We start from the raw sequence: 27660 nt of genomic DNA on the forward strand, positions 1-27660 counted from the left end.
TGGAAATCAAGGTGGCTATTCATTGAACACCTTACTGATGCTATACTTAACAAAGATCATTCCATGCTTACTTTATGATGTCGAGATATGGGGGAAAAAGTACCAGAAGGAATTGAGTGAATTTGAAGGAAAACTCCTAAAAATGTTACTGAGATTACCCAAATCCCTGTCAATTGAATATTTTAGGGTGGAATGTAATTTGATGTGTATTATGGACATCGTGGATTACAAAATAGCAATGTTGTATACCAAGATATAAGTACTAGATAATGCCACAATGATGGTAGAATTAATGCGAAGCTTTGAAACCATTCAGAAAAGTGCGGTATTGAACACTATCGCACATTAAAAACAAATATGCAACATGGACGAAAGAGAATTAAGCGCCTGCTAAAAAAAGCAATATATACGAGGTTGGCAAAGAAAGAGATTTAATTATGCTAGCAATGAAAGTGTACAGTGGGATGTTCATAAAATATTGGATGAATCGTATTGAAACCACAATGTATTTAGATGCGTTTCCTGACAGAAATTGTATTCGATATTATCTGATGTTTAAATTTAATATTGCTGATACAATGGAAATACTAGAAGGAAAATGTGGCATCCCTCGAGATACCAGGTGGTGTAGACTGTGTGGCATACTAGAACATGAAACAGCAAAGCATATAAAATGTAAATGTGAAAGCCTTGTAAAGCTAAGACTGACATTTATAAAAGCATATAATAACACCTATGATCAGACAAATATGAAGCAAATGTGGAAGAAGCTTTTACTAGGGAACGATACCAACCTTATGTACCATCTGATGTCTTTTTTTAAGTTGTGTCTAAACATTCTTAAAAATGTATCTGAAGGGATTTTAAGAGGTTAAGAATTTAGTGGTAGTAACTGTAACTGGTTTTATACATTTTAGATATCCTGTTGTTTTTAATTATGAAAACGTGAAAGTGATTTGTTGTGTGTTTATATGTAAAGTCTTTATTGACTAGACACATATTAAATTAAATAAATCTAAATCTTTCGGCCAGAAGGCCAGCAACTAAATCTTTGTACTGCTGCTGCTGCTGGAATAAATTGTGCAGCTGGTGTAGATAAAAAAAATGTTGAACCATTTACATGTAATACACAGATGGTGTTATCCTTTTTGTTACATCTGGCTAATCTGGCGCTCCAGATTGGTACCATCAAGGGATATTTGGTAGCGCTTTCTATTTTTAAGCGCACTTCAGAAGAAGTTTCTTTAAGATACCTCTAAGAGTACAATTATTAAAGGGTCTGACAAATGTTTTCCCTCCAATCCATTTTCAAGTCCCAGTTTAGGATCTCAACTTTCGAGCCATTACACTCCTGTCCTTTGAGGCTACTAACCCTAAAAAACATCTTTTTAGTAGCGATTACATCTGCCTGAAGGGCGGGTGAGCTTCAGGCTTTATCCTGAAAGCCTCCTTATACTGTCTTTTACAAGGATAAAGTGGTGCTGAGGGTAAAACCCACTTTTCTACCCAAAATGGTCTCTGAGTTTCATTTTACACAAAAGATAACATTACCATAATTTTACCCTCCTCCACATTCTGGGAAGGAAGAGTTGAAGCTTCACAGGCTTGACCTTAAACGTACACCGAGCTTTTATATATCTAGAATGGCAAAGTTAAGACAGGATGACCAATTTAGTGGGCTATTCAGGTCACAAATTGGGTATGGCTATTACCAAACAACACTTTCGAAGGGATTGTGTCCTCCGACGTATTCCTCATCTTAGATATATCCTTCCAGCTCTGCTGGCCTCGGAAAATTTTTCTCCAGAGGGCGCTGCGCGTCGACGTCCCTCGAGTCGATGACCCTCGACAGCCGCCGTATCGACGCTCGACGTCATCTTGCCTATAAAGGCCGCGCGCAGCGTCCGTTGCTCAGTTCCGTTTTTCCGCGCTACTCGGTGCCTCGGAATACCGTTGCTCAGTTCTTAGTACTATTTACCTCGAGTTATTCGATACCGTACTCGATGGCTTCCTCGTCGGAACCGACAACTCCTCGATCCGGCTTCAAAAAATGTCGAGATTGTGGGAAAAAGATGTCGTTAACCGATCCTCACAGAAATTGTCTGTGGTGCTTGGGAGCCGAACACCATTGTTCGGAGTGCGAGGACTGTATGTCCATGACAGCTAAGGCCCTGAAGGAGCGTAGGGGGAAGCTGGAGAAAGGTAAGACTTTTAAAGCTTCTTCTTCTTCGACGAAGTCGAGACATTCGTCTCCTCGTCACCATTCACGCTCCAGGTCTCGGAGTGGGTCTCATCACTCCTCGAGATCGAAACACTCGAAGAGGAGACGTCGAAGATCCCCTTCTCCGTCTTCCTCTTCCTCTGTTTCGCCAAAAAGAATCCCTTGCCCCACGAAACATAGTTCCCGGGCTGAATGGGAGGAATTCAGAAAAAATATGATGAGCGTCTTCGAGAAAGCGGCCTCGACCCCCTCGAAGACTGCCGAGAGCGATGCTCTGGTCGAAAGACCCGAAGGTCAAAAACGCCGCGAGTCGCAGTACCCGGCGAAAGAAACCTCTCGAGCGCGTCTCGAACCCTCGAGTAGGACCATGACCTCCAAACCTTCCTCGAAGGTTCCGTCGACGCCGTCGACGAAGGTTCCGTTGACGTCGAGGTCTTCGACGCCGTTGTCGAGGGAACCTTCGACACACAGGTCTGTCGACTCGACGCCGGCCTCGACACCGGCGTCGACGCCGAGAAAAGTCACGGTGACCACACATCCAGTGACGATCCCCAGGCCCTCGACGTCGATGGCGTCGATATTGTCGAGTAAAATTCCAATTCTGTCGAGGTCCTCGAGGCCTCCACCTCTGTTTTTGACGCCACGCTCGAAGCCTTCGGCGTCGGCGTCGACGACATCGACGTTTTCGAGGCCAATAATGACAAGTTCAGCACCCTCTGCCTTGGAAATGGGATTTACTCCCTTTATTAGTTCAGAACAATTGAGAACTATATCCTCAATTTTAGAAGAGGGTGATTTGTCCGAACAAGACACATTTGAGTTACAGGGACCTGTAACCCCAGTTAGAGAGGAATTTTCCTCTGAAGAGCGCAGATTAAAGGATCTTCATGATTCTTTACATGAGGCAAGTGGGTTAGACACTTCCCCTGAGGTGGATTTTGCTAAGCCAGACCCGGGGGAGCATGCTGAAACCCCCTACAGAGCCTTAATGGCCAGGATTACAGAGTTCATGGGGTGGTCTACACCTTCACAATCTTTCCAGCAAGATGACCTCACGGATATTCTTGACAAAGGCCCACAAGAGGATCCAGTGGTGCCCTTTCATAAAGCTCTTCAGAGAAAGATCATGACAAACTGGGAAACCCCAGAAGTAATACCAGCAGTAAATAAGAAACTGTCTGCAAAGTACAGGGTATCTTCCACTGACCCAGAGTTCTTGTCTAAACATCCATCCCCAGAAAGTCTGGTGGTACAAGCAGCATCCTCTACCGACGTCAAGACGGCTTATCCTACTGTCCCACAGGACAGGGACGATAAAAAATATGATGCTATGGCTAAGAAAGTCTTTTCAGCATGTAGCATGGCGTTAAAGTCTGTTAATGCTACTTGCACCCTTGCTAGGTTCAGCCATACACTTTGGGAGTGTGCTTCTACAGCGGCTGACTGCATCCCGGAGGGAGAAGAAAGGGATGCGTTCCTGAATATTATACAGGACGGTAAAGACGCTATGTGCGAATCCCTCCAGACGGGCATTGATTCGGCTGACAGTATCAGCAGAGCAATGGCGGCAAGTACATCAACCAGGCGGTTCGCTTGGTTGAGAAAGTCGGGTTTTGCCCCAGATGTGCAAGCCAGGCTCTTGAACATGCCATTTGATGGCTCTTCTTTGTTCGGGAAAAAGGCGGATGACAGTTTAGAGAAACTGCAAACTTCAAAAGCAGCAGCAAAGTCCCTAGGAGCTGCAATCCGTCAGACTCCTTTTCGTCCCACAGGAACCTCTGCGAGGGGCAAGTCCTTTCGCTTCTACTCCTCATTCGGAAGAGGTAGAGGACGACCGGCTCAAAGGGGTCAAAGAAGGACTACCCGAGGTGGACGGGGTAGATATTCTAAAGCCGCAGCAACAGCAGGTGCCTCTTTATCTTCGGCATCTGCATCAGCCGCCCCAAAACCACTCTGAGGACTTCCCTCACAGGACACCTGTAGGAGGCAGGTTGACTCAACATCTGGCGGAATGGCAGGCTATCACGTCAGATGCTTGGGCATTGGAAACAGTTGCCCAAGGTTACTGCCTACCTTTCCTACGTATTCCTCAGAGTCATCCACCGGGGATCACCTCTCAGAAAGCTCCAGATCCGCTCCTCTTGCAGGAAATTATAGACCTGCTAGAGAAAGGTGCCATAGAACCGGTACCTGTAGCGGAGAGGAACAAGGGCTGGTACTCCCCTTACTTTCTCATTCCAAAGAAAGACGGAGGACTGAGACCCATCTTGGACTTGCGAGAATTGAACAAATTCCTCAGAAAAGACAAATTCAAGATGGTCACTCTTTCTCAGATCCTCCAGGCCCTTCAGTTTCAGGATTGGTTGGTATCTCTGGACCTTCAGGACGCTTATTTCCATGTGCCTATCCATCTCAAACACAGGAAATACCTGAGGTTCGCAATTGGCAACTCTCACTATCAATTTCGAGTACTGCCTTTTGGGCTGACCTCCGCCCCGAGGGTCTTCACCAAGTTAATGTTGGTAGTGGCTGCAAGTCTAAGGAGGGAAGGGATTCACGTCTACCCCTACCTGGACGATTGGCTGATCAGAGCTGTTTCTCCGGAGCAAGCTCAGATCCAGCTAAATCACGTGTGCTACTCCCTTCACAAGCTGGGCTTCTCCCTCAATTTAAAGAAGTCTCAAATGATACCATCGCAGAGACTCCAGTTCATAGGAGCGATCCTGGATACTTCCCTGGGAAAAGCCTCGCCACCAGAGGTGAGGGCTCAAGATATTCTACAGATGGTTACCAAGTTCCAACATGCCCAACGTCTCCCAGCTTTCGACTTTTTGAGGTTGCTAGGCCTCATGGCATCCTGCATTTTCCTTGTGCCAGAGGCTCGCCTGAGAATGAGATCCCTCCAGTGGGCACTGAGGACTCAGTGGTCACAATTCTCAGGGAGAATGACAAATCTTCTTCAGGTTCCCGGCAGGGTGGCTCGAGACCTTCAGTGGTGGGCCTGTCAGGAGAACATTCTGAAAGGAGAACAGTTTTGGCAACCCTGGCCGGAGATAACAGTAGTCACGGATGCCTCACTCACGGGGTGGGGAGCCCACGCCAACGACTTGACCATCAGCGGTCGTTGGTCTCCATCGGAGTCCAGACTACACATCAACCTGTTAGAGCTGAGAGCCATCAAACTTGCGTTGAAGGCTTTCCTGCCAGTTGTACAAGGGAAGAACGTCCTGATAATGACGGACAACACGGTGGCCATGCATTACCTCAACAAAAGAGGAGGCGTAGGATCACTACCCCTGTGCAGAGAGGCGATGCAGCTCTGGTTTTGGGCAATCCAAGAAGGAATCTCTCTATCGGCAGTTCACCTAGCCGGAGAGAAGAACTTGACAGCGGACGCTCTGAGCAGGCAGAACACAGTCTCCCACGAGTGGGAGCTAGCTCAGGAAGTCCTTCAAGAGATCTTCACCCTTTGGGGAACCCCTCAGATAGATCTGTTCGCCACCAGCCTAAACAGGAAATGCGACCTGTTCTGCTCAAGGGAATTTCCTCCGAGAGGAGCTCTGGGAGACGCGTTCATAGTGGACTGGGAGTTTCCGCTTCTGTACGCGTTCCCACCGGACCCTGTCATTCCTCAAATGATCAGGAGGTTGAGAAGATTCCGGCGAACCATGATCCTAATTGCCCCGGATTGGGCCAGGAGAACGTGGTACCCGGACCTTCTAGACTTGTCCATCTGCCCTCCAATTCGACTTCCTCTCAGAGAGAACCTACTCTCACAGAAGGGAGGTCAGGTTCTCCATCCAGACATCAAAACCCTCAACCTTCACGCTTGGCTTCTGAACGGATGAGGTACAAGGATTGGGACCTCCCTGATGATGTTATGGAGGTGTTGCTTTCGGCAAGGAGGCCAGCAACAAAGTCTTTATACCGCTGCCGTTGGAACAGATTTTGCAGCTGGTGTAGAGAACAGAATATCGAAACATTTTCATGTGGTACACCAATGGTTTTGTCCTTCCTACTATATTTAGCAAATTCAGGCCTTCAAGTTGGCACCATTAAGGGCTATCTTGCAGCGCTATCTATCTTTAAGCGTACTGCGGAGGAACCATCCTATTTCAAATTACCCTTGGTAATACAGTTTCTAAAGGGGTTAACCAATGTTTATCCCCCAAGACCATTCCAAGTTCCCCTATGGGATTTAAACTTGGTATTAACTTTCCTGATGGGTACACCTTTCGAACCTCTCCATTCTTGTTCGTTAAGATTCCTTACCCTTAAGACTGTTTTATTAATAGCACTTACATCTGCTAGAAGGGTGAGCGAATTACAAGCTCTTTCTTGTAAACCCCCTCATACAATCTTTCACAAAGACAAAGTTGTCCTGCAAGTGAAGCCTAATTTCCTCCCAAAGGTAGTCTCTGAATTCCATATCTCTCAGAAGATTACCCTACCATCTTTCTATCCTCCTCCTCACCCGGGGAAAGAGGAAGAGAGGTTACACAGACTAGACCCTAGGAGGGTTTTAAGTTTTTATATTAGTAGACTAGCCAGCATAAGACAGGCAGACCAGCTATTTGTAGGCTACACAGGTCACAAGCTGGGGTTACCAATAACTAAGCAGACCATTTCCAGATGGATCATTCTAGCCATTCTGGAATGTTATAAACTGGCAGGGAAAGAGCCCCCTCAAAACCTTAGGGCTCATTCGACCAGAGGTATTGCAGCTTCATCGGCCCTCAAAAGAGGCGTGCCGATTAAAGACATATGTGCGGCCGCTACATGGTCGTCTGTCCATACCTTTACACGTTTTTACAATTTGGATTCCTCCTCTAGTCAAGAGACTAGGTTTGGAAGGGCTGTACTACATTCTATTCATCAATAGAAGACAGCGTGAAGTCAGTACTCACTCCTCCAAATATAGAATACTGCTATGGGAGCCTATCTAAGATGAGGAATACGTCGGAGGACACAATCCCTTCGAAGAACAAGTTACTTCTTACCTTGTAACGTTCTTTCGACGGGATGTTCCTCCGACGTATTCCTCATCGACCCTCCCATCCATCCCCGCAGTTCTACTTCCCTTGTTGTTGCAGCTTACGCTCCTTCAGGGTGATTAGTCTAGTCCAGACAGTAATACTGTGGGCTACAAAACGGAACTGAGCAACGGACGCTGCGCGCGGCCTTTATAGGCAAGATGACGTCGAGCGTCGATACGGCGGCTGTCGAGGGTCATCGACTCGAGGGACGTCGACGCGCAGCGCCCTCTGGAGAAAAATTTTCCGAGGCCAGCAGAGCTGGAAGGATATATCTAAGATGAGGAATACGTCGGAGGAACATCCCGTCGAAAGAACGTTACAAGGTAAGAAGTAACTTGTTCATCTAGATGGATTATATTGGCAATATCAGAATGCTACAGACTGGCGGGAAAAGATCCTCCAGAAGGCCTACGGGCTCAGTTGACCAGAGGCAGGGCAACTTCCTCTGCTTTATAGAGAGGAGTACCAATAAAGGAAATCTGTGCGGCTGCCACATGGTCGTCTGTACACACCTTCACTAAACACTATAGTTTAGACTCTTCCTCAGGTCAGGAAACTGTATTTGGTAAAGCAGTGTTGCATTCTGTGCACACACACCCATGACAACTATTCAAGTGTCATATAAAATTTTGACTTTCCTCCAAAAACTATCAACTGCTTTGGGAGTGTATCAAAGATGAGGAATACCTGGGAGGACAAAACCAATTCGACGAACAAGTAACTTACCCCTGATAACGTTCTTTCGACTAGATGTTCCTCCCATGTATTCCTTATCGCCCCTCCCAACCTACCCCGCAGTAGAATTTCCCTTGCGATTACAGTCTGCCCTCTCTCAGGAGGAGTAACCATCGGGTATAAGAGAAATCCTTCACTCGTAAAAACGGAACTGAAGCCAACGGGCCAACAGCGCCCCCTGCTGACACTTTTTTTCCAAAGCAGCAAAGCCGGATATTGGAAATATCAAAGATAAGGAATACTTGGGAGGAACATCCAGTCAAAGGAACGTTACCAAGGGTAAGTGACTTGTCTTCTCAATGTAAAATTTCATGAATACATTTATTTTGGTCCAGAAGATAGGGTTCCCAAGAAAATCTTCTAGGACCCTGTTAGCCAGTCCCAACCGGTTTCGACGTATAGAAATTTCAAAACTTCTTCATCAGGGGAATAAACACACTATTGTTGGGTAGTTGTCCAAGGCAAATGGAAAGGCGAAAACAAGGGGCGGGAGGAGATGAACCAGCATCCGCGTTAAAGCGTTGTTCCGAAGTAGCCACGCCTGCATGGTTTACAGCATGATCACGAGAAAATTGAAGTGGAGAAGAACATCATTTTCACGTCTGGATCCTCCAGATTGTACAATGAAGTCATTATTGTTTGGAGCCGAGCCCTCAAGACACAACTTTTCGCTAGCTGCAGCGCAACCAGCGGCCAGAACCTTTCTGTTGCTGCCACCATCGTGAAAATTATGTTCTTCTCTACTTCCAATCCATCCAATTAATGAAAGATTTCAGAGTCTTATTCCTGCATGTTTGGTAGTTCAAATAGAATGACCATTATTCCGGGGGGTGCTAGTGTCTTAAATCTCAGCTCGTGTTTTGGCAGCTCAAGAGCTCTGCCCTGGCTCCTATCAATATGGCCTTGCAACCCTTCTCCCATTTGGCTGATCACATTCCTTCCTAATTGTTCATAGTTCTTGCTAGATACAGTTGTATGTGGGTGTACATGCATGTTCCCTACCGTGCCTGAGAACTGCAATGTGATAATCAGGCAAGAGGAGAGACATTGTTGTTCTGTGTTTCCAATAGGACCAGTGAGGATCCAGGCCTATTCTCGAATGCACTGTTAGTTCACGTTATAAATGTCATGTGCATGCAATGCATTCTACATAACACTATCTCAAAGCAAATGGTTAGTTTCTCCTTAATAAGCTTTCATAATACATGCGTCTCCCGCTAATTGCCTCCACCCATAAGGTTCCCCTCTGGCCCTCTGCCCCCTAGACCACCCTCTACACGTTCCCCACATGTTCATATATTTTCTGCAATCTACATCGTTTGGGCGGGGCAGTGATTTCATCATGCATCCCAACAACCTTTAGGTCTTGTTCTGCTTCCAACATCAGAGAACAAGCGGAAAGCAATTGCATCTACCTTATAAGGGTATCACCCCGTTACTGCGCAGCTGGAAATACTGAGAACAGAAATGTTGAGGTTTTTATTGCATATAAGTATACTCAAATGCTTAGTGATGTCAATTCCTGAGTGCAACAAAATGGCTTGTATCCAGCAAAGTGCACCACCAAAATTGGCGAAAGGTATGACATTCCCGATGTGCAGACACTAATGTCTACCTTGCTATCCAAGAAGCCAATAGGCAACATTGTCCTGCTAGACCTAATACCAGCAGACCTCAGATCAGAGTTAATTCAAGATTTACAAGCATTCTTGCAACAAGTCTCTGTCTCCAACAAATGACCTTGGTGATCCTAAGATTTCATAAACCGATAAAAGGCCTGCCTGGAAAAATCTGTCAAACTCCATACCTATCGACTACTAGAAGCCTACTGGGATGCTGTTTATGAAGTTGTCTGAAAGAGGTTGTAACCCTGCATCCTCAAGCTCTCCCAAAGCACTGGTCACCCCCAGTGGTCCTTGTTTCCAAAGATGGTGGAAGTGGACGCTGCAGTATGGATTTTCACACAGTGAACAAGATTTGATAGAGAAATGATCCCGCCCAGCACATTTGCAACTCTTGACATAGCCATGGCTTTTTGCCAAATCTCACACGTGTGGATACCCCACACAATGACTGAACAAAACAGCGTAGAAGGAAGTACGTTTATTTCTCTGAAGACCCCGCTCCAAGCAGCTTCCCATTCCTCGCTACAGTTAGCCCTGTTCGGTCTTGCTGCAAGCTCCAGCCTTCAAAGAAAGCTCATCACTTCATGTGGACAAGTGATCCCCGAGGCAGAGGCTTGCGGCTCATATACTCACAGTTCGCAATCCAGCACACCTTTCTCCACTACACAGTGATATCTTGCTATCTAAGAACTGTGGGAAAGTGTGTTAGTGCAGAGCACAAGTACAGAATGGAGGCAGGAGGATGTACATAGTTAAGAAGGCAATTCATTTGGAAAGTTGAAAATTTCAACGATAAACGACTCAACCATAGCTTAAGTTTTGTGGAGGAAGGGTGAAGAAAAACTGTGTTACCGGAAAGGGGAAGGAAACCGGATTTCAATGCGCCCCATACCACCCCCTACGGTGGATTGAGACATACAGAAATAGCCATCCTAGGTCCACCACACCATAGATTCAGGCACCCAATTTGTAATGGTAACCATAGATTACTCTTCAAGGGGCTAGTAATGAGGTTGGTAAGAAACACCAATAGCAATGACATCATGGAATTCCTAGAGCAAATCTTCGCTGGAGAAGGATACCCGTAGACATAATAAGCGACAATTGCCCTCAGTTTAGGAGCAGAGAAATAGCGGTTTATGCCAGAAATAGGGGAAGAAAAACAGGAAGGCCACTTAAAAAGTGGCCTTCCAACCCCCTCCCTCCATAACTGTAAACACACATTCTACATGCATGAGCAGGTGAATGACTTTGCAGCTTGAAACTGAAAAGTTTATCCCCAGGGCCCTGGGTTTCCTCTTGGTGGTTGGAGTTTAACTTGCTCTCCCTTCCCACCCGTCCTCTTTAGCATCTCCCAAGTACTTCTCGAAAGAGTTTGAAAAAGAGATCCATGAAGTCTATCAAGAAGCTTAATCATCCAGGAAGGTGGGCAGGATTCCTCTCCAAATATTTTGCAGCTGAATGTGGGTTGTTGGAGCAGGTTGTGGCTGGCAGTTAGAGAAGTTTGGAACATGTTACAAAGAATGTGGTGGAGTGAATGCTGATAGACACAATAGGGGGAAAAGAGCCGGAAAGGGGTCATGGGAGTTTGGGTTTGGAGAAGATAATAACATTAGGCAGTGGTCAGAGGCTGGAGGTGCAGGTTATACTATAAGGATGGAAAACGCTTGGAGGAGGTGTCGGCATCCTAAGAAAGAGGGTTAAGAACTGGAGGTGGTGGTTTTGCTAAGACAGGGGTTTGCAACCTGCAGCTCTCTGGATGTTTTGGACTACAACTTCTATGATCCCTCATTACCGTTTTGGTCAGGGCTGATGGTAGCTGTAGTCCAACACATCAGGAGAGCCAATGTGCTAAGCAGAGGTGGTCAGAGTCTGGAGGAGGTGGTTAACATCAGGAGGTGGTGGTTTGGCACTGGTGGCATCAGGAGGCAGTGGAATAAATCAAGATGAGGTAGTAACATTGGACAGAGGTAACAACAAAGGAAAGAAGAACTGTAAAGATCTGGTGGGCTGGGTTGGAACTGGGCAGTCCCAGTCAGTGGGAGGAGGAATGAGATGGGAACAGGAAAGTTACCATCAGTTAAAAGAGAAGAGGAAGGAGGTGGCAAGCACATTGCTGAAGGTTAGAGGGTGTGCCTGGCATTTAGAATCAGTTACTACTCCCAGCAATGGCAGATCAAGGAGGTACTGGGTTATGACTACATGGAAGGACTTAGTTTTAGTCGTGGGTATGGGACATACAGGAAAGCCTGCATCTAGTAGCACCAAGAATCAGGCAATGCTGTGGGTAGAGAGGTCTGTGCGACTTTGCCTCATGTTCCCTAAGACTTTTCTGTTTTATATTCTTGGTTGTGTAAAAATTAGGATTGTAAAATACCATCTTCTGAGTACTTTTGTTTGTGGAACCCACAAGTCCTTGCTGACAAGGGTCACAGGAAGCTCTGGAAGATATTTATGGAGTCTGTACCAAAACCTCCTCATGGGATCTCCATTTTCACCCTAGGGTATTGTTGGGTGGCTACAGTGAACAAACCTTGTATCCACAATATGAGGAACATGACAAACAGATTTTCCAAAATCAAGATGCTGAAGTTGAAGGCATTCTGCCTGCTCTGCGAGTAAATTGTTATAAGGTACAGTGTACACATACTAATCCACATCCATGTGAACAAACATATTGGATCCAAGTAACCACCACTTTGCAGAATGCCCCTCAACCTGTGGTACTGGGTCACAATATCTTTGCAGTGGCCACACACATTGAAGGAAGGATTCCAAAACACCCAAGTGAACCTTTTTTGTAGCCTGACACCCCTCCCTCCCCCTCCCAAGTGGAAACTTGACAACAAGGTGGCCTTTTAGCTCCTTCACAGAAAGGACCACCCTGGTTCAATTTGTTTGCTTTCCATTTGAACAATACATATTTGCAAATATATCATGGAAAATATATCCTCTCTGTGCGATATCCTTCTATTACCTGTGGATAAGCTATTTTTCCCCCTGCTTCCCCAAAACACGGGTGATTCATAAGCACAAGATGAGCCACGACAATTGCCTTATGCTGATGGCCCTATTCAACCAAATATGTTGGTTTTTCACAGCTTTACATCTATCCCAGGAGACCCATTGTTACCTCCCTCCCAAGGTGGACGTTCCTAGGCAGCAACAGGAGTGGTAAGCTCTACATCCCTCTTTGTTATGAATGGATTTAGCTGCATGGTGACTGTGGAGTTAGTGTTTGGACATCGTAGGCTTTCCGGACAATTTCAGAGTCGTGATGAATCAAGGGCATTCGTCCCTTCTCCCAAAGGGGGAGCCCCTTCCTGTGAGGCTAGGGAGGGGAGCCTGCTCGGCAACACCCTCCCTAGGGGTTGAGGCAAGTGGGACCTCACTAGGAAAGACTCCCCCTTAGGGGACAAGTACTCCCGTTTCCGTGATGAACGCCCTACAGTTGTATGCACTTTGGCCTGCATGATAGGCTCTACAGTACTAGAGGCCTTTCTACATCAAGACTGGGACAAGGAAAGTCCTCAGAGATGGCATTATCTTATTGGAAATTAACATGTCCCTTTAAATTCAAATATGCAACGCACTGAGATGAGGATGTTAAATAACGTACCCTGGAGAGAGGAATGCATGCAGGCTAGAGAGGGCCCTGCGCAGCCATAGGTCGAGAGGAGGCAGAGTACACACAATGGAAGAGACCTGCAAGTTTCAAACTCTCCTGCTAGGGCTGGGATGCTAAAATCACAGTGCATGAGAAAGCAACAGGGCAGAAATCTGACACGAGAAGCTGGGTCGCCAAGCCATGGCATAGGCCTGGCACGAGAAAGCAACAGGACGGAAGCCCTACACGAGAGGGTGGGATGCCAGAGTCACTGTGCAGCCCCGGTAGGAGAAAGCAACAGGGCAGGAGCCCGACACGAGAGACTGGGATGTCGGAGCCACGGGGCAACGCCAGTACAAGAAAGCAACAGGGCAGGAGCCCAGAACAGGAGACTGGGATGCCAGAACCACGGCGCAACTTCAGTGCGAGAGACCAGAAAGAGAGAAACCAGGAAGCCAGTAGTTGTGAGACCACAGAAAGCCATTGGTGGAGAGACGGTCCCAGAAACATCGCTGATCCCACTACGCATAGAGTCCGAGAGCGAAACACCATACCTGAGAAAGAGACCGCAAGGAGAAGCTTGCTGATGAGGGTAACGTGACCACGCTCAGAAGCCCGATAAGGGGTTGCAGAGGAACAAGCCTCCTGAGGAGATTCCCATTTATTGTAGAAGGTAACGGGGAACACAGGAACAACGGTACATTGAAAAGGAATCATTATATCGTACAAACCACTTCTCCCAGAAGAAATTATGAGACAGATGTATCCTTGAAACAGATTAAACGGTATCAGGTAATAATGTCCCCATACATAATGTCCCCGTACCTAATGTTGTCGGGAAAAGCCATTGGCAACATTATATATTGTGACATTATGTATGGGAATGGGTTGCAGGGATGTCCCCTGCACCTATTGTAAAAAAAAAAAAGAAATGTGTTTGTTGCTGGAGTTTCCCCCGCATGCTCCGTGTAATAACGTCTCTGCAAAAATGCAACTTTTTTGTCCGGAGAGATTTGAGGGGACATTATTACATTGAACCGATTAAACTAAGTTGTTGGGATACAAGAGAGAGAAATGACATTGGGAGAAAAGATCTGTGGAATCTAAATTTTTGTGATACATGAGAGATGTAATTGTATTAAGAGAGAGAAAAAGGAACTATACCAATGAATCAACTAAATAAGTGAGCAGAGTAAAACAAGCCGAACTGTCATTCACCGAGAGAGAAAGACTATCTGAATAATAGTATCTTTATTTTATTTAGTTAGTTATTTATATAGCGCACCTAACCCAAGGGTATCTGGGCGCATTCTTTATATCAACAGGTACAGTACAGTGTGAATTTACAATACATTATTAAGTACATCTAGACTGAGGGGAAAGAGTAATTCTGATACAGGGGGTGTAAAGAATTACAGACGTTACATTGCAAGAATCAAAGAATTACATAATGTGATAGGTAATACATACCAGTACAGATGGTGAAGTGGGCGAGAGCCATAAAAGACTTATCGCTCTTGCGCGAAGAGCCAGGTTTTTAGTTTTTTTCTAAAAGTCCTGTAGTACGGTTCTGCCCTTAAAGACAAGGCCATGGCGTTTCAGAGTTTTGCAGCTTGGACTGGGAAGCTGTTACCTCCTGATTTTTTTAGTTTGAATCTAGGTATGTTTAGGAAGTGAACAGGGGTAGATCGGGAAGGTCTAAGGCTGGTATGCTTTGTGAATTTGTTGGTTAGATATTTTGCGCCACATTGGATAGGCACTTGTGGGTTAGTCATAGAGTTTTGAACACAATCCTGTCCTTAAACGGGAGACAGTCGACGTTGCGTCTGGCAGCTGAGATATGGTTAGTCTTGGGGATGTTGAGAGCCACTCTCAGCGCATTGATCTGTAGAAGTTGTTTTTTTTAATTAGGTTACAGCTATTAGTCCCAATGTACAAGGGGTTACATTAGTCAAGTCTGGACACTATGAGGGCCCTGGCCAAGGTAATGCAACTGTCTGATTAGAGGAAGGGTCTACTGGCATTTATAAGTTTTGAACTGTAAGCAGCCGCTGAGGCAGTTGCATTTACTTGTCTGGTTAGATTGAGGGCTGAGTCCATGTAGATTCCAAGCGTTTAACTTATTTTGAAACCGTGATGGTTATGTTGTCAATGTTAAATGATTTAAATTGGTCGTCTAGTTTCTTTAGTTGCTTCTGTGAGCCAATAAGGAGTAGCTCAGTTTTGTCATCGTAAAGACAAAGGCTATCAAAGAGCCATCCATGCCTGAATAATTTGGAACGTCTCATTAAGTCTCTTGGAATCATCGTCATAGGCGTCTGAGATGGGGATGAGGATTTGGGTGTCATCTGCATAATTAGTGTAGGTGACACCCAAATCGTCCAGGTGGTCAAATAGTGGCTTCGTAAAGATGTTATATAAGGTGGGGGACACAGGAACCTTGTGGAACACTGCAGTCAACTGGGGCAGGCTTTGCTGAGGCTTACGGTGCACAGACTCTCATTGCCCTGTTGGATAGGAAGGATTGAATCAATTAGGAGACTTTGTTGGAGAAATGGGCAGCCAAGGTCAAATTATTACACAAAACGTTTTGCTCAACCAGGTCAAAGGCTGCTGATAAGTCTAGCAGGAGTAGGAGAGCTAAGTTACCTTTATCTTTAATTTTATCCATTTGAGCTTTAAGGTCTATCTAGGCTTATTCAGTCCCGTGTCCCGGTCTGAAGCCTGATTGGCAAAGATCTAGTAGATTGTTTGATTCTAGATGATATTGTATTTGCAGGTAAGCTGCCCTGTCCAGTATCTTGAGTAAGAACGACACAGTTGTGATGGGTCGGTAGTTCGTGGGCATGTTGGGGTCCAATGTAGGTTTTTTAGTAGGGAGAGGACCCAGGCATCTTTAATGCGTGTTAGGACAGTACTTGTTTCAAAAGAGGCGTTTATTAGTGACGTGGCTGGGCAGATGCACCTTGAGATCTAGATGGCTTGAGGCCAGAGATAATTTTTTTGACTACTGTTACAGAAACCGGGGTGAATTCAAATGGGGTGATCTGTTTCGGCGGGACTCCAATGTGTTTGGCGAGTTGTGTGTTAGGTGGTAGGCTCCGTTTTTTAGATTCAATTTTTGTTTGAAAAAGTTTGATTTTGCCCAGCAAGGCATTCTGAATGTTCGTGCACCAAGTTGCATCTTTGGTGCAGGATTCTTGTGGTGTCACGGGTGATTCCAATTCGTGGAGGATGGCGAACAGTTCCCTTGGTGCCAGAGTTGGCATTCAGAATTCTTTCCTTATATCTTGAACTTTTGGTCTGTCGGATGGCTGTTTTGTAACTCCTAGGATACGCTGGAACTGATAACCAAAACTCCATAGCTTGAGGCCACCAGGGGGCGCACAGGCAATGGCAGCCTGAGCGTGCAGCTCCCACTGAGGCCAGGATGATTTGGAGGATTGAGCCCCCCCGATTTCCCCCAGGCGAACTTAACGGGGCGACTCAGTGTTGTGACCCCCCCGGGCGCCACAGGCTCGAAAGAGCGAACTTCGGGAGCCTCGTGGTGCCTGAGAACGGGCCCCGACACACGCGAGCGGAGAAGGAAGATGAGGCCTGGGCGGCCGCGGCTCCAGAGAAGCAGAGACGTTTCACTGAGGCCGCAAAGAGACACCGGGCGTGCCGCCCCCACTCCTCGACAGGCCCCCCGCACCCGCGGGAGGAGCGGCCCCCGGCGGACCAAGAGCTCAGACCCGGAACACGAGGCGAGCCCCTCCCCCGCCCGGGCTGTAACACACTGCCTGGAGGCCATAGGGGAGTAGGGGTTAGGGGGACTGGAGTAGTGAGGCCCCCACTCATTGGGACGGGTCGTTCCTAGGCCCTGAACAGTCAAGGCAGGCCGCACCACAGAGGGCCCAGCACCCCGGCACAGGATCAGAGGTGCCGATCCCAGCGGAAGTATAGGAGTGGAAGGCGCGAACAAGCCGCCCTTGGGAGTGGAGGGATCTTCCAGTACTGGGTGAAGACGGCGAAGCGGAGTGACCAGACCCTCTGACCAGGGGGAGACCCGGCCACATCGGTCCATTCCCTCCCCCGCGGGAGACATTGAGGAAGGCAGCCACGGAGCCCTGCCCCCCCTGAGCCAGGCCGAACAGATCCAGTGGCCTGCTCCGTCGGGAACCCCGGCTGCCACGGTGAGACTGGAAGGGGTGTGGGGCCCCCGCCCGGCGACGGCGGGGCGTGTGCCCACCCAACACCATTACCCCCTCGCGGCTGCAGAGTCACATTAGGGGCAGGTGGGGAGAGACCCGGCCCCGGACTCCCCCTCACCCCCTCTTCTTCGCTGCCCACCCCCCTGTGGGAGGACTACCGGCTGTTCCCGGAGGGGCCTACGGACTGCGGTGGTCCCGACGGAGGGGGACTCGGGGTGACCAGATGAAGTGGCGGCAAACATTACAGGAATTTCGCTTTCAGGAGGCCGCGAGTAACAGCAAAGGCTCGACCCTTAGGAGCGAGATGGCCCAGCCAGAGGGCCCGGCGCCCTCCACAGCAGCAATGGAAAAGGGTTTCGCCTCGATCCTGCAGGAGATCAGGGACATGCGTTCAGATATTGCTCAGAAACTCGAAAAAATTGATCAGAGGGTGGACAAGGTCGAGGACAGATTACTACAGGTGGAGACCAACCAATCCTCGGCCGTGTCCCACGAACTACAAACAGATATGCGGCTAGCAGCCCTGGAGAAGAGAGACGAGGAGCGGGCCAGGCAGATGGACGATTTTGAAAATAGGGAACGGAGGAACAATCTCAGGATCTTTGGGGTCCCAGAATCGGACAGTGAAACGGAGAGACATCACCCGCACAGTGAGAGACATCATCACCCTCCTGTTTGCGGAAGAGATGATGACGGAACTCACATTTGACAGAGTGCACAGGGCAGGGGGCAGAGCAGGGGGCCCCCGGTCAATCCTGGTCCGGTCCCACTACTACTCCGAGAAAACAAAAGTGCTGGAGGAGGCCAGAAAAGCCTGGGAGATCACTTCCAATAATGCCCAGATCTCGATTTACCAGGATCTCTCGGCCTACACGTTGGCCAAATGTAGAATGTGCCGCCCCCTAACGCAACTGCTTAAAGAGAAAGGGGTGCGATACAGATGGGGCTACCCCTTCTCCCTGACCTTTCAATATATGGGCCAGAGGTCGACTCTGATCACGGAAGACGACATAAGAGGAGCTATCCAAGACTACGTAGTGGACTCGAACCCCCGGAGGGGCCCATCGGGTCCGGAGACGGGCAGACCAACTGGCCCCGGCCCATCGGGAGACAGGAGAAGGAAAACGAGCGCAAGGAAATTCAGGAAATTGAATACACCGTCACCAGTAAAAGATGGGGAGCGGAACAGCTCTGAGGATGGGGGCGACCCATCAGGATCTGGAAAGGAGTAGTGGTGTCTCGGAAGTTCTACCACTCACAGCGTCCCCATGAACAGCAAGTATAAGGGGGCCAGAGGGGGACAAAGCGACAAGGGGGAAGGGGGGGCTCAAGGTGATGAGCTTTACACAGATGGCCTGGCCGAGGTGGGCAAGCTGGTGGTTCGGCCATAGCCAGCGATGGCAGAACTAATTGGCTGGACGCTGGGGAGGGGGGACACACAAATGTTGGGATTGTTCAGTTTTGGACGCGGATTGGGGGGCAGTTGGGGAATAGTTTCAGGCCCACCCAGGGGGGCGGGGAGGGAGGAGGGGGGGGAGCACCAGTTACAACCACGGAAGCACGCAGAAAAGGGAGGTGAAGGTATGTCGACAAGGAGAGAAGCGATTCTAGAAAATGGCTGAAAGTCTGCCGGCCCTGGGAGTGGGCTCTCTCAATGTACGGGCCTAAACACCCCCACAAAGAGGTCCCTGGTCTGGGAATTCAGGAGGGCCAGCCTTGACCTCCTTTTCTTACAAGAGACTCACTGGGCACGAGGGAAAGAACCCAAGATGCCGGGGGGAGGAATAGGGGAGGTTTTTTACGCGTCCCACAAGGCCAAAAAGAGAGGGGTGGCCATCCTCCTGGCGAGGAACGTTGGCTTCGAAAAAGCCGAAATACTGAAAGACCCCGAAGGCCGGTACTTGTTGGTACGAGGGACCCTGCAGGGAGCCCCACTCACCCTGGCAGTGATATATGGTCCAAATTAGGGCCAAGCCCAGTTCTGGGAGGTGGTGGGGGAGAAACTCAAGCTCTTTGTCCGAGGTGGGTTGGTGGTGGGGGGAGATTTCAACATGGTTATGGACCCAACCCAGGACAGGGAACACGTTGGCCCTCAGTTACCCAGGTCAACGGATGAGATCATGGCCTGGATCTTCCAAAGGGTTAATTCAGAGCTGGGGACTGGTGGACACGATCCCAACCCCTAGGACGGGAGCCCCCTCCTTCACATATTATTCTACCATCCACTCTTCTTTTTCCAGAATAGATTACATTTTAGTGGATGAGACCCTGCACCCATTCGTTACCGGCCACAGGGTCGACCCCGTCCCCTGGTCAGACCACGATTTGGTCCGAACCACCATTGCAAGGGGCTGGCTAAGCGACCGCAGAGGTAGATGGAAATGCAACGACTCCCTGTTGAAGGACGAGGTCCGCGCTCAGGAGATGCTAGAAGCCATAACAGAGTTTTTCGAATTTAATGACAATAGGGAGGTAGGTCTGCACACCCTATGGGACACCTTCAAGGCAACTCTAAGGGGCCTCCTTATCAAAATGGGTGCCCAAAATAAGAGTAAGGAATGCCCAGGAGAAATCCCTGAGGGAGAAAATAGCTCAACTCCAGCCAGGGGGCCCTCCAGCAGGTCCCTTGGATCAAGATCAGCTCACCACTCTGACCGATTATAGGCTCCAGTTAAAAGATCTTCTCCTGTACAAAACGGAACGAAGTCTCCAACTGGTTAAGCAAAGATATTATGAAAAAGGGGATAAAGCGGAAAGGACCCTGGCCTGGAAACTGAGGGAGGTACAGAGAGATAGGATGGTAAAGGCAGTAAGGAACGAAGAGGGGACCATGGGCCACAACACTACCCACATAGGAGAGGCCTTCCGCAGATATTATGAAAAACTTTACTCATCAGAATACAATGGGCAGGACAAGGAGATAGAAGGGTTCCTGAACTCAATACAAATACCGGCCCTGACCGGGGAGATGGCGGCGGGGTTAGAGGGCCCGGTGACCGAGGACAAGGTGGAACATGCAATTAGCGGAATGAAGGTGGGCACTTCCCCGGGAGAGGATGGCTTCACAGTCTACTTTTATAAAAGGTTTCGCTCAACTTAGTGAAGGTCTTCAACGCGGTACTAGAGGGGGGGACCCTTCCAGACTCCATGATGGAGGCCATAATTGTTGTGCTGCCCAAGTAAGGTAAGGACCCCACGGAGTGCTCCTCCTACCGCCCGATATCCCTGCTAAACATCGATGTTAAGGTTCTTGCCAAGGTAATTGGGAGGCGGCTGGAGAAGATACTACTGAAATTGATCCACGGGGACCAGGTAGGGTTTATAAGGGGTAAGCAGGGCTCATATAACATCTGTAAAACCATAGATTTGATCCACCACGCCAAGGAGTCGGACCTTGACGTGAGTGTCCTCTCCCTGGACTCGGAAAAGGTGTTCGATAGGGTCGAATGGAGATATATGGAACTCCTCCTCCAGAAAATGGGTTTTGGCGCACACATCAGGGGATGGGTGGCTGCACTATATAGAGCTCCGAAAGCAAGGGTACAAGTAAATGGCAGGTTGTCGGATCCCTTCCCCGGGGCACAAGACAGGGATGCCCACTGTCCCCCTTGATATATGTCCTTACAATGGAACCCCTGGCCATAGCAGTTAGATCACACCCGGACATCAAAGGAAGGGGTTAATGGGCGAAGTGGAATTTAAGCTTTCCCTGTTCGCTGATGACATCTTGGCTTACCTGGTGGACCCTGGCTCCCCCCCCCCCTTCCTGTCCCTAGTGGACACATTCGGTCACTTCTCGGGGCTGAAGATTAACGCATCCAAATCTATTATACTCCCCATGAGAACAAGGGACCCGGGCCTAGACCGCATGGGTACACTTCATGGGATAACAGTGGGAAAGGTCTCTATCCGTTACCTGGGCGTCCTCCTCACTAGAGATCTATCCAAATTAGCCCCAACCAACTATGACCCCGTCTTGGCAGTAATTACCGCGGACCTCAGGAGGTGGGGCTCAATGAATTTGTCCTGGTATGGCCGCATGACGGCAGTGAAGATGAACGTGCTGCCACGTCTGCTGTATCTCTTCACCTCTCTCCCAACCAACATCCCCGACCACACTTTTAGGACTCTACAGAATGCGGTCCGCGATTTTATTTGGCAGGGCAGGACCCCGAGGACCACAAAGGCGGTCCTGACCCTGCCGAGAGAAGAGGGTAGGTTTGGCTTGCCTGACTTCCAACTTTATTTACGCGCCACCCAACTGCACGCCCTCCTGGAGCACATGAGGGAGGGGATGGGCACTTATTGGTCCTACTTGGAGGATATGGATGCTCACCCTCTTAAAGTTCGAGACCTCCTCTGGGCCCCATGCAGGTTTATCCCGAATAGACTCAAAACCCACCCCACCCTGGGAGTTCTCTGGGCAATCTGGAGGGAGGGGCCCCCAGACAGCGCACCTAACGTCGTGGCCATCTCCGATGTCCTCACTCTGGGGACACCCCCTCAGATTGGGTAACAGGGGGGTTCAGCAAGGCACAGGCCTGGTCCGACTCGGGTCTGGAATGGGCGGGGCAGTTGTTCCGGGAGGGGGAATTCCTACCATATGAGGATCTGAGGGATGCCATCAGGCAGGGGTCCCGCTCCATATTCGAATATCTCCACTTAAAGGGCATCCTTTGCGACCAGTCATGGGACGAGAACTTGAAGAGGCAGTTAACCCCTTTTGAGAAATTACTTGGCACAGCAACCTCTAGGAAGGGAGCGGTCTCCGGGATGTACAAAATCCTTAACACTGTAAATTTAGTGGAGAGGCGGGGTTTCCACACATTCTGGAATGACCTGGCGGGTGAGGTGATCTCGGAGGACGCCTGGTCGCAGATATTCAGAATAGCTTTTCACTGGAACTTATTCACAGCGGACATGGAACACAACTTCAAAATCTTGCAGGGGTGGCACAGAGACCCTGTGAAACTATCAAAAATGTTTACAGGAGTGTCCTCTATGTGTCCGAGGGGGTGTGGCCAGACTGGCTCGAGGGGCCACATGTGGTGGCACTGCCCAAAAGTGCAGGCGTACTGGGAAAAGGTCAGGGGCTGGATGGCTGAGGTCACCAAGGAATTGCTCCCCCAGAACCCTCTGACGGTGTTGTTGGGTCTCCCCCCGGAGGCCTCGGATGTTTACAGGTACCCCAGAATGTGGGAAACAATGCTGAGGGCGGCACTGGCGCAGAAATGGAAGAGCCCGGAGACCCCCTCAAAGAGGACTGGCTAAAGAAGTTAAAAAACATATTCTTAATGGACAAGCTAACGGCAGTGGTGAACAATGACTCTGGTATGGGGTGCAGCAGTCCTGGGGATGGGACATGCACTGATGCCCGGTGGAGACCCAGGCAGGGCCCAGTGGGTCAAGACTGGGAAGTTGACATAATGGGCGCCCACGGCCCGGGGGTAGGCGGTCGAATCACAGCCATTAAAGATTGTCGACGTTCACATTCATTACCAAGCACTGGACACAAAAGTAAAGTCCAAGTCTTCCAACATTACAGTTCAGGTTTGATTAAGCGGTTAGGGGTGTGGGGGTGCATCGGGGTGGGGGGAGGAACGTAGGGAGGGGGGGCGTTTGTTGGGCCGGTCATATGCACAGCTCTTGAACATGTATGGAGCCCGTTTGTTATATTTACAAAAATGCTAATAAAACAAAAGTTAAAAAAAACTCCATAGCTTGGAAAAAAAAGGGAATCCCAAGAAGAAGGTAAAAGTACAGAAAGCAATCAAAGAATTACAGAACTTAATCAAAGACATCTTAAGAGACTACTAGAGACTTTAAGATCCATAAATAATTCTATAGATTGGTACTAAAGTACCCTCAAGTTGAAGGGAGACATTCTCCGGATATAGGTTAGTTTTCATAGCAGTAGGGTCAGTTAGGATAGTTTTGGACTACGGACTGTTTCGTTTGGACATTCATGACGGACTGACGAGCACCATAGTTAGAAATATAGGCAGAGACCACCCATAGAGATGGGAAAAGTTAGATATCCTTTACTTTAATAAAGGTGTGTCAATCATGTCCACAAAGTGTCTGTATCCTTCTTCTTCTGACTCACCAAAATAATCCTTAAGGCAGCTAGAAAAGACTCCACTCGCAGTAAGGATAAGAACACATGTGCCCGGTTTTGCAACTGGTCTTTAAACAAATGGTTTAACCCTTTCTGGCATCCAAGCAGAATCCTGCCCAATATACCTCAGTATAAGCTTTATGAACAAAATAATCAGAGTGAAACTGAAGTAGGTCTCTTGGAAAAAGTGCCTTTTTGTTGACTGTTACATCTGCCGGAGGCACAACTGTGTTCCTTATTAATGAGTAGATCTTCATGGCAACCCTTTTTTTTATCGGATTTCTTCAGAAGGAAAACTATTGTTTCATACACTAGGCGTACAGTACAACCGGCTATGAATTTTTTTCTGGACCACACTAAGGCCCTATGATCTTCAGACAACCTCTTAATCATTTTTAGGGCCTGATTCACAGAGCGTTTCCCTATGGGGTTTTGCCATCATAAAATTTGTCTGTGAATTAGGCCCTTAGGGGTACAACTCAGCGCACACAAGTATTAAAAGCTACCGTTGTTTGATGGGTGAAGACATTTTTTTAAACATGTCAGTCACGTTTGTTCTACAAGGTTAATTTTCAAATAATTACTGAAAAAATGTATTACATGCATTCGAACGAATTTGTGCTAAGAATATTTAATCCGCTATTTCCAGTGAAGGTGCTTTGGTTCTGTTTACACAAGAAGTCAAATCATTATTGTGACGAAGAACAAATAATATTGGGGACTGATATCCCTCTAACAGTTTCCACTAGTTCTTGGGTACCTATTCTACACAGCAAATATAATTTTGAGAGAAACACTCTGGGATTCTGTTTGTTTTGCAAATTGAAGGGATCATTAAGATTTTTTTGTTTGCCAATCTTCATTGAGAAAACCTCTATCAGAAAATAACTAACATGTTAGATTTCCTCTGTATCAACACCCTTGACAAAGCCTCAGCAGGTGCAAAACAGGTTGGGCTTCACATGCCCTGGGCCATCATGTTTTGAGATATTGGTAATATAGTTTTGATAATAAGTTACATTTTGTAATGTCACCCCGTTGTACCCCCCAATCTTTTCACATGTTTCTAATTTTATGCGCAGATACATGAATTATTTCAGATACATTCATTTGTTACATCCTGGCGATATCAAAGTGGGAGGGCTGTTCTGAATTCAAATTTGTCCCTTGTGGTGATGAGCAGTTCCTGCTCATGAAGGTTGCGGAAAGGATGAATATGCCACTTTTGTTGTGTATAAAGTGCTGAAGTAGAGTGCAATGCTTATTTGTGAGAGCAATCAATGTCCTACTTTGAATGCTTCTGCTTCTGTGCTGTTTGCGAATTACATAGTCCACCAAATTATTTCAGCACTGCCTGCTTTGTTCTGCTGTGAGGATCCACAACTTTATAGATAAATGAGTATTGATGCTTGTTTATTTTCTCCATGCCTCAGACACCAGCATGCCTGTAAACTCAAACAAACAGCAATTGGGCTTCTTGGAGGAATCACCTGGGAGCAATGAGTACAGTACAACAATGAGTCACAAACTGGATGAAAATGACTATCAGCAAATCAAACTAAGTGAAGCTTATGCTTGCCCTGAATATGACAATAGTGTCAATCAGAGATCAAAGCCTGCTCACCATAAACGGAGCCTCACGAGAAAGATGCCATATTCCTGGACTGAATATGATGGCAGCACTAATGAATCTGTAGCTAGGAGCCAGCTTCAGAAAATGCAAACTGGATTGGAACTGTTTATTTGTAGTCAATGTGGAAATTGTTTTAACCAATCACAAAAGGATATTACCCTTCAGCAAGGTAACAGCGATGAGCAAAATAATACATGCAGCCAATGTGCTAACATATTAAACCTGTCAAATCAGCAGCCCAGTGATCAGGGAGAGTACCTGGATGAGAGACCCTACAAATGCTGTGAATGTGGGAAGAGCTTCAGAAAGGCACAGACATTGATGATACATCGACGAGTGCATACTGGCGAGAAGCCATACCCATGCAGTAAATGTGGAAAGAACTTCAGACAGCTAGCACACCTGGTCAAACATGAACGTATGCACATGGGTGAGAAACCATACATTTGTAACATATGTGAAAGGCGGTTCATTGACTCATCACATTTGAAGCGACACCAGCAGATCCACAACAGAGTCTCAACAATCAGGCAACCCAGAAGAATGCAAACAATTAAATGGACAGTTTAAGGTTGAAGGAAAACACTGTTTCTGCATAGCTTTAACAAGATGATCCCAACTTGCCCAGATTCAGGGAACAAATGAAGGCTTGAACTTGCATGTGTGCCCAGATTACCTTGAAAACAATATTACGGATGCAGGCAGACCCTGCTAACACCAGGTTCAGCATATATTCAGTAGGTACTCCCACCAACACAATCAGCCTTACATTTTGGCATAATGTGGCTTCTATAATGACAGAACTTCAGGAACCAGAATAGTTCCCGTTGATATGTTTGCTTATAATGAATTCTGTTAACACCACACCACTGCAACAATACAAATGTTAACAAATAACTTATCTCACCTCCTTGGTTGTGATTTTCACTAAGGCTAAGATGTTTCATTTGCTGCTTTATGGTGAGTTAATTTAGTAGCAGAGTACCATACATTACATTGTTCCCTAACATTTCACTACCCTTGTGTGGCTGTATTGACGCAACCCATTAGAATGAATTCATCCAGCTTGTTTTTTTAAATCTTTTTCAGCTGCGGACATGCATGATACTCAAAGCCCTGAGCCTTGAACTCACAATTGGTTCTTCAGGACTGCCACACCCAGTCTCAATGGAATGCAGACTCAATACATATGCAGTGTGGTTTGTAAATGTATGTGCAGAGGGCCACATGACAGAAGGACTGCCTTTCAGCATTTGTATATATCTGATGACTGCAATTGTAGTTGCCTTTGACCTTTTATAGACATTGTTAAATGTTTTATTTTCCCGTTACAAAAGAGTTCTCCAGCTTATTCTTGCCAAAAGACAAATCATTGTATGGTCTGTTAGGAGATCACCATGCTGGCTTCAGCATCTCCAACAGTGTTTGGGAAATGCCCCCAAACTGTCCACTTTCTGAACATTTCAGGTTTTTTTTTTAAGGAGGAAGGAGATCTAGAAAATAAAATGCAAAAGTTTACAGATTCATGTAGATGGTACAACATCCTTTCATCGCGGGATTAACCCTTCCTGGGCTTTTCTCAGTGGAAATTCTATCGAAGAAAGAAAACTCATCGAATTTGTGTGGGGGCTACAAATAAATATATATGGGGTGTGGGTATTCAGGTATATAAAAACATTAAAAGGGATTGGGGTGACCCCCAACAAAAATAAAAAAATTAAAAAATTTGATTATTTTTTTTCGATGGAATTTCCATGGAGAAAAACCCAGCGATGGTTATTGTTGCGATGAAATGACATGGAACCATGTAGATGACAAAAACAATTTTACAGATATGTTTTATTTTATTTTTACCACAACCTTAATTTAATGAATTACAGTATGGTACTGGTTATCCTACATATCTTAAAATGTTTAGTTCCTTCTGGATGTGGCAATGGACCATAGACTTCAGCTTAAAAAAGAACACATTTCAGTTAGAATTTGTCCCTACAGAGATAATTTGCACACCTGGGGCCAATCTAGTTACTACGTAGGATTTGGGGCTGCAGTGGCTGAAAACATTTCAATCCTTTCATCAATATTTTAGTGCCAGTAAATATAACGTAGCTTTACTAATTTCCTTTCTGTAAGCACGTTAACTGTACTGAATTGTTTGCTTGACCAATGAGTAAATTGGACACAATGAGGTATTTAGAAAATTGTAAAATAAAGTTAATTCTGCATAGAAGACAACTGTGTGCAGTGTTTCTCTTGAACCCCAAATACAGACTTGTTTTCATATGAAATTATGCTGTCATTTAGAAAAGTGCTTTCTGGATAATGCTGCAATCTCTAGATAATTATCTAAAATGTCATGTTCTTCAAACGAGGGTAATTCATGAGGCAGAACCCAAACTCACAAGTTGAGGCTGTGTGTGGATTCATATGTCTGATCCTAGATTTAAAGGAGGGATTCGGACAAACTGTCATCTTCATTGTATTATTCATGG

At 47.0% G+C, this 27660-nt stretch overlaps 1 protein-coding gene across 1 annotated transcript in view; it reads left to right on the top strand.

The window, feature by feature from the left end:
• LOC138510531 (zinc finger protein 587-like) overlaps nucleotides 1–27403 on the top strand; it is a 304358-nt gene extending 276955 nt beyond the window's left edge. The window contains exon 9 of the mRNA XM_069626255.1: nucleotides 24969–27403. Within this exon, the coding sequence (XP_069482356.1) occupies nucleotides 24969–25738 (770 nt within the window). The 3' untranslated portion in view covers nucleotides 25739–27403. The remainder of the gene's footprint in view (nucleotides 1–24968) is intronic.
• The last annotated feature ends 257 nt before the right edge of the window (nucleotides 27404–27660 follow it).

This window comes from Ambystoma mexicanum, chromosome 6p, assembly GCF_040938575.1.
Source record: "Ambystoma mexicanum isolate Mex_15411 chromosome 6p, UKY_AmexF1_1, whole genome shotgun sequence".
Taxonomy (NCBI): Eukaryota; Metazoa; Chordata; class Amphibia; order Caudata; family Ambystomatidae; genus Ambystoma; species Ambystoma mexicanum.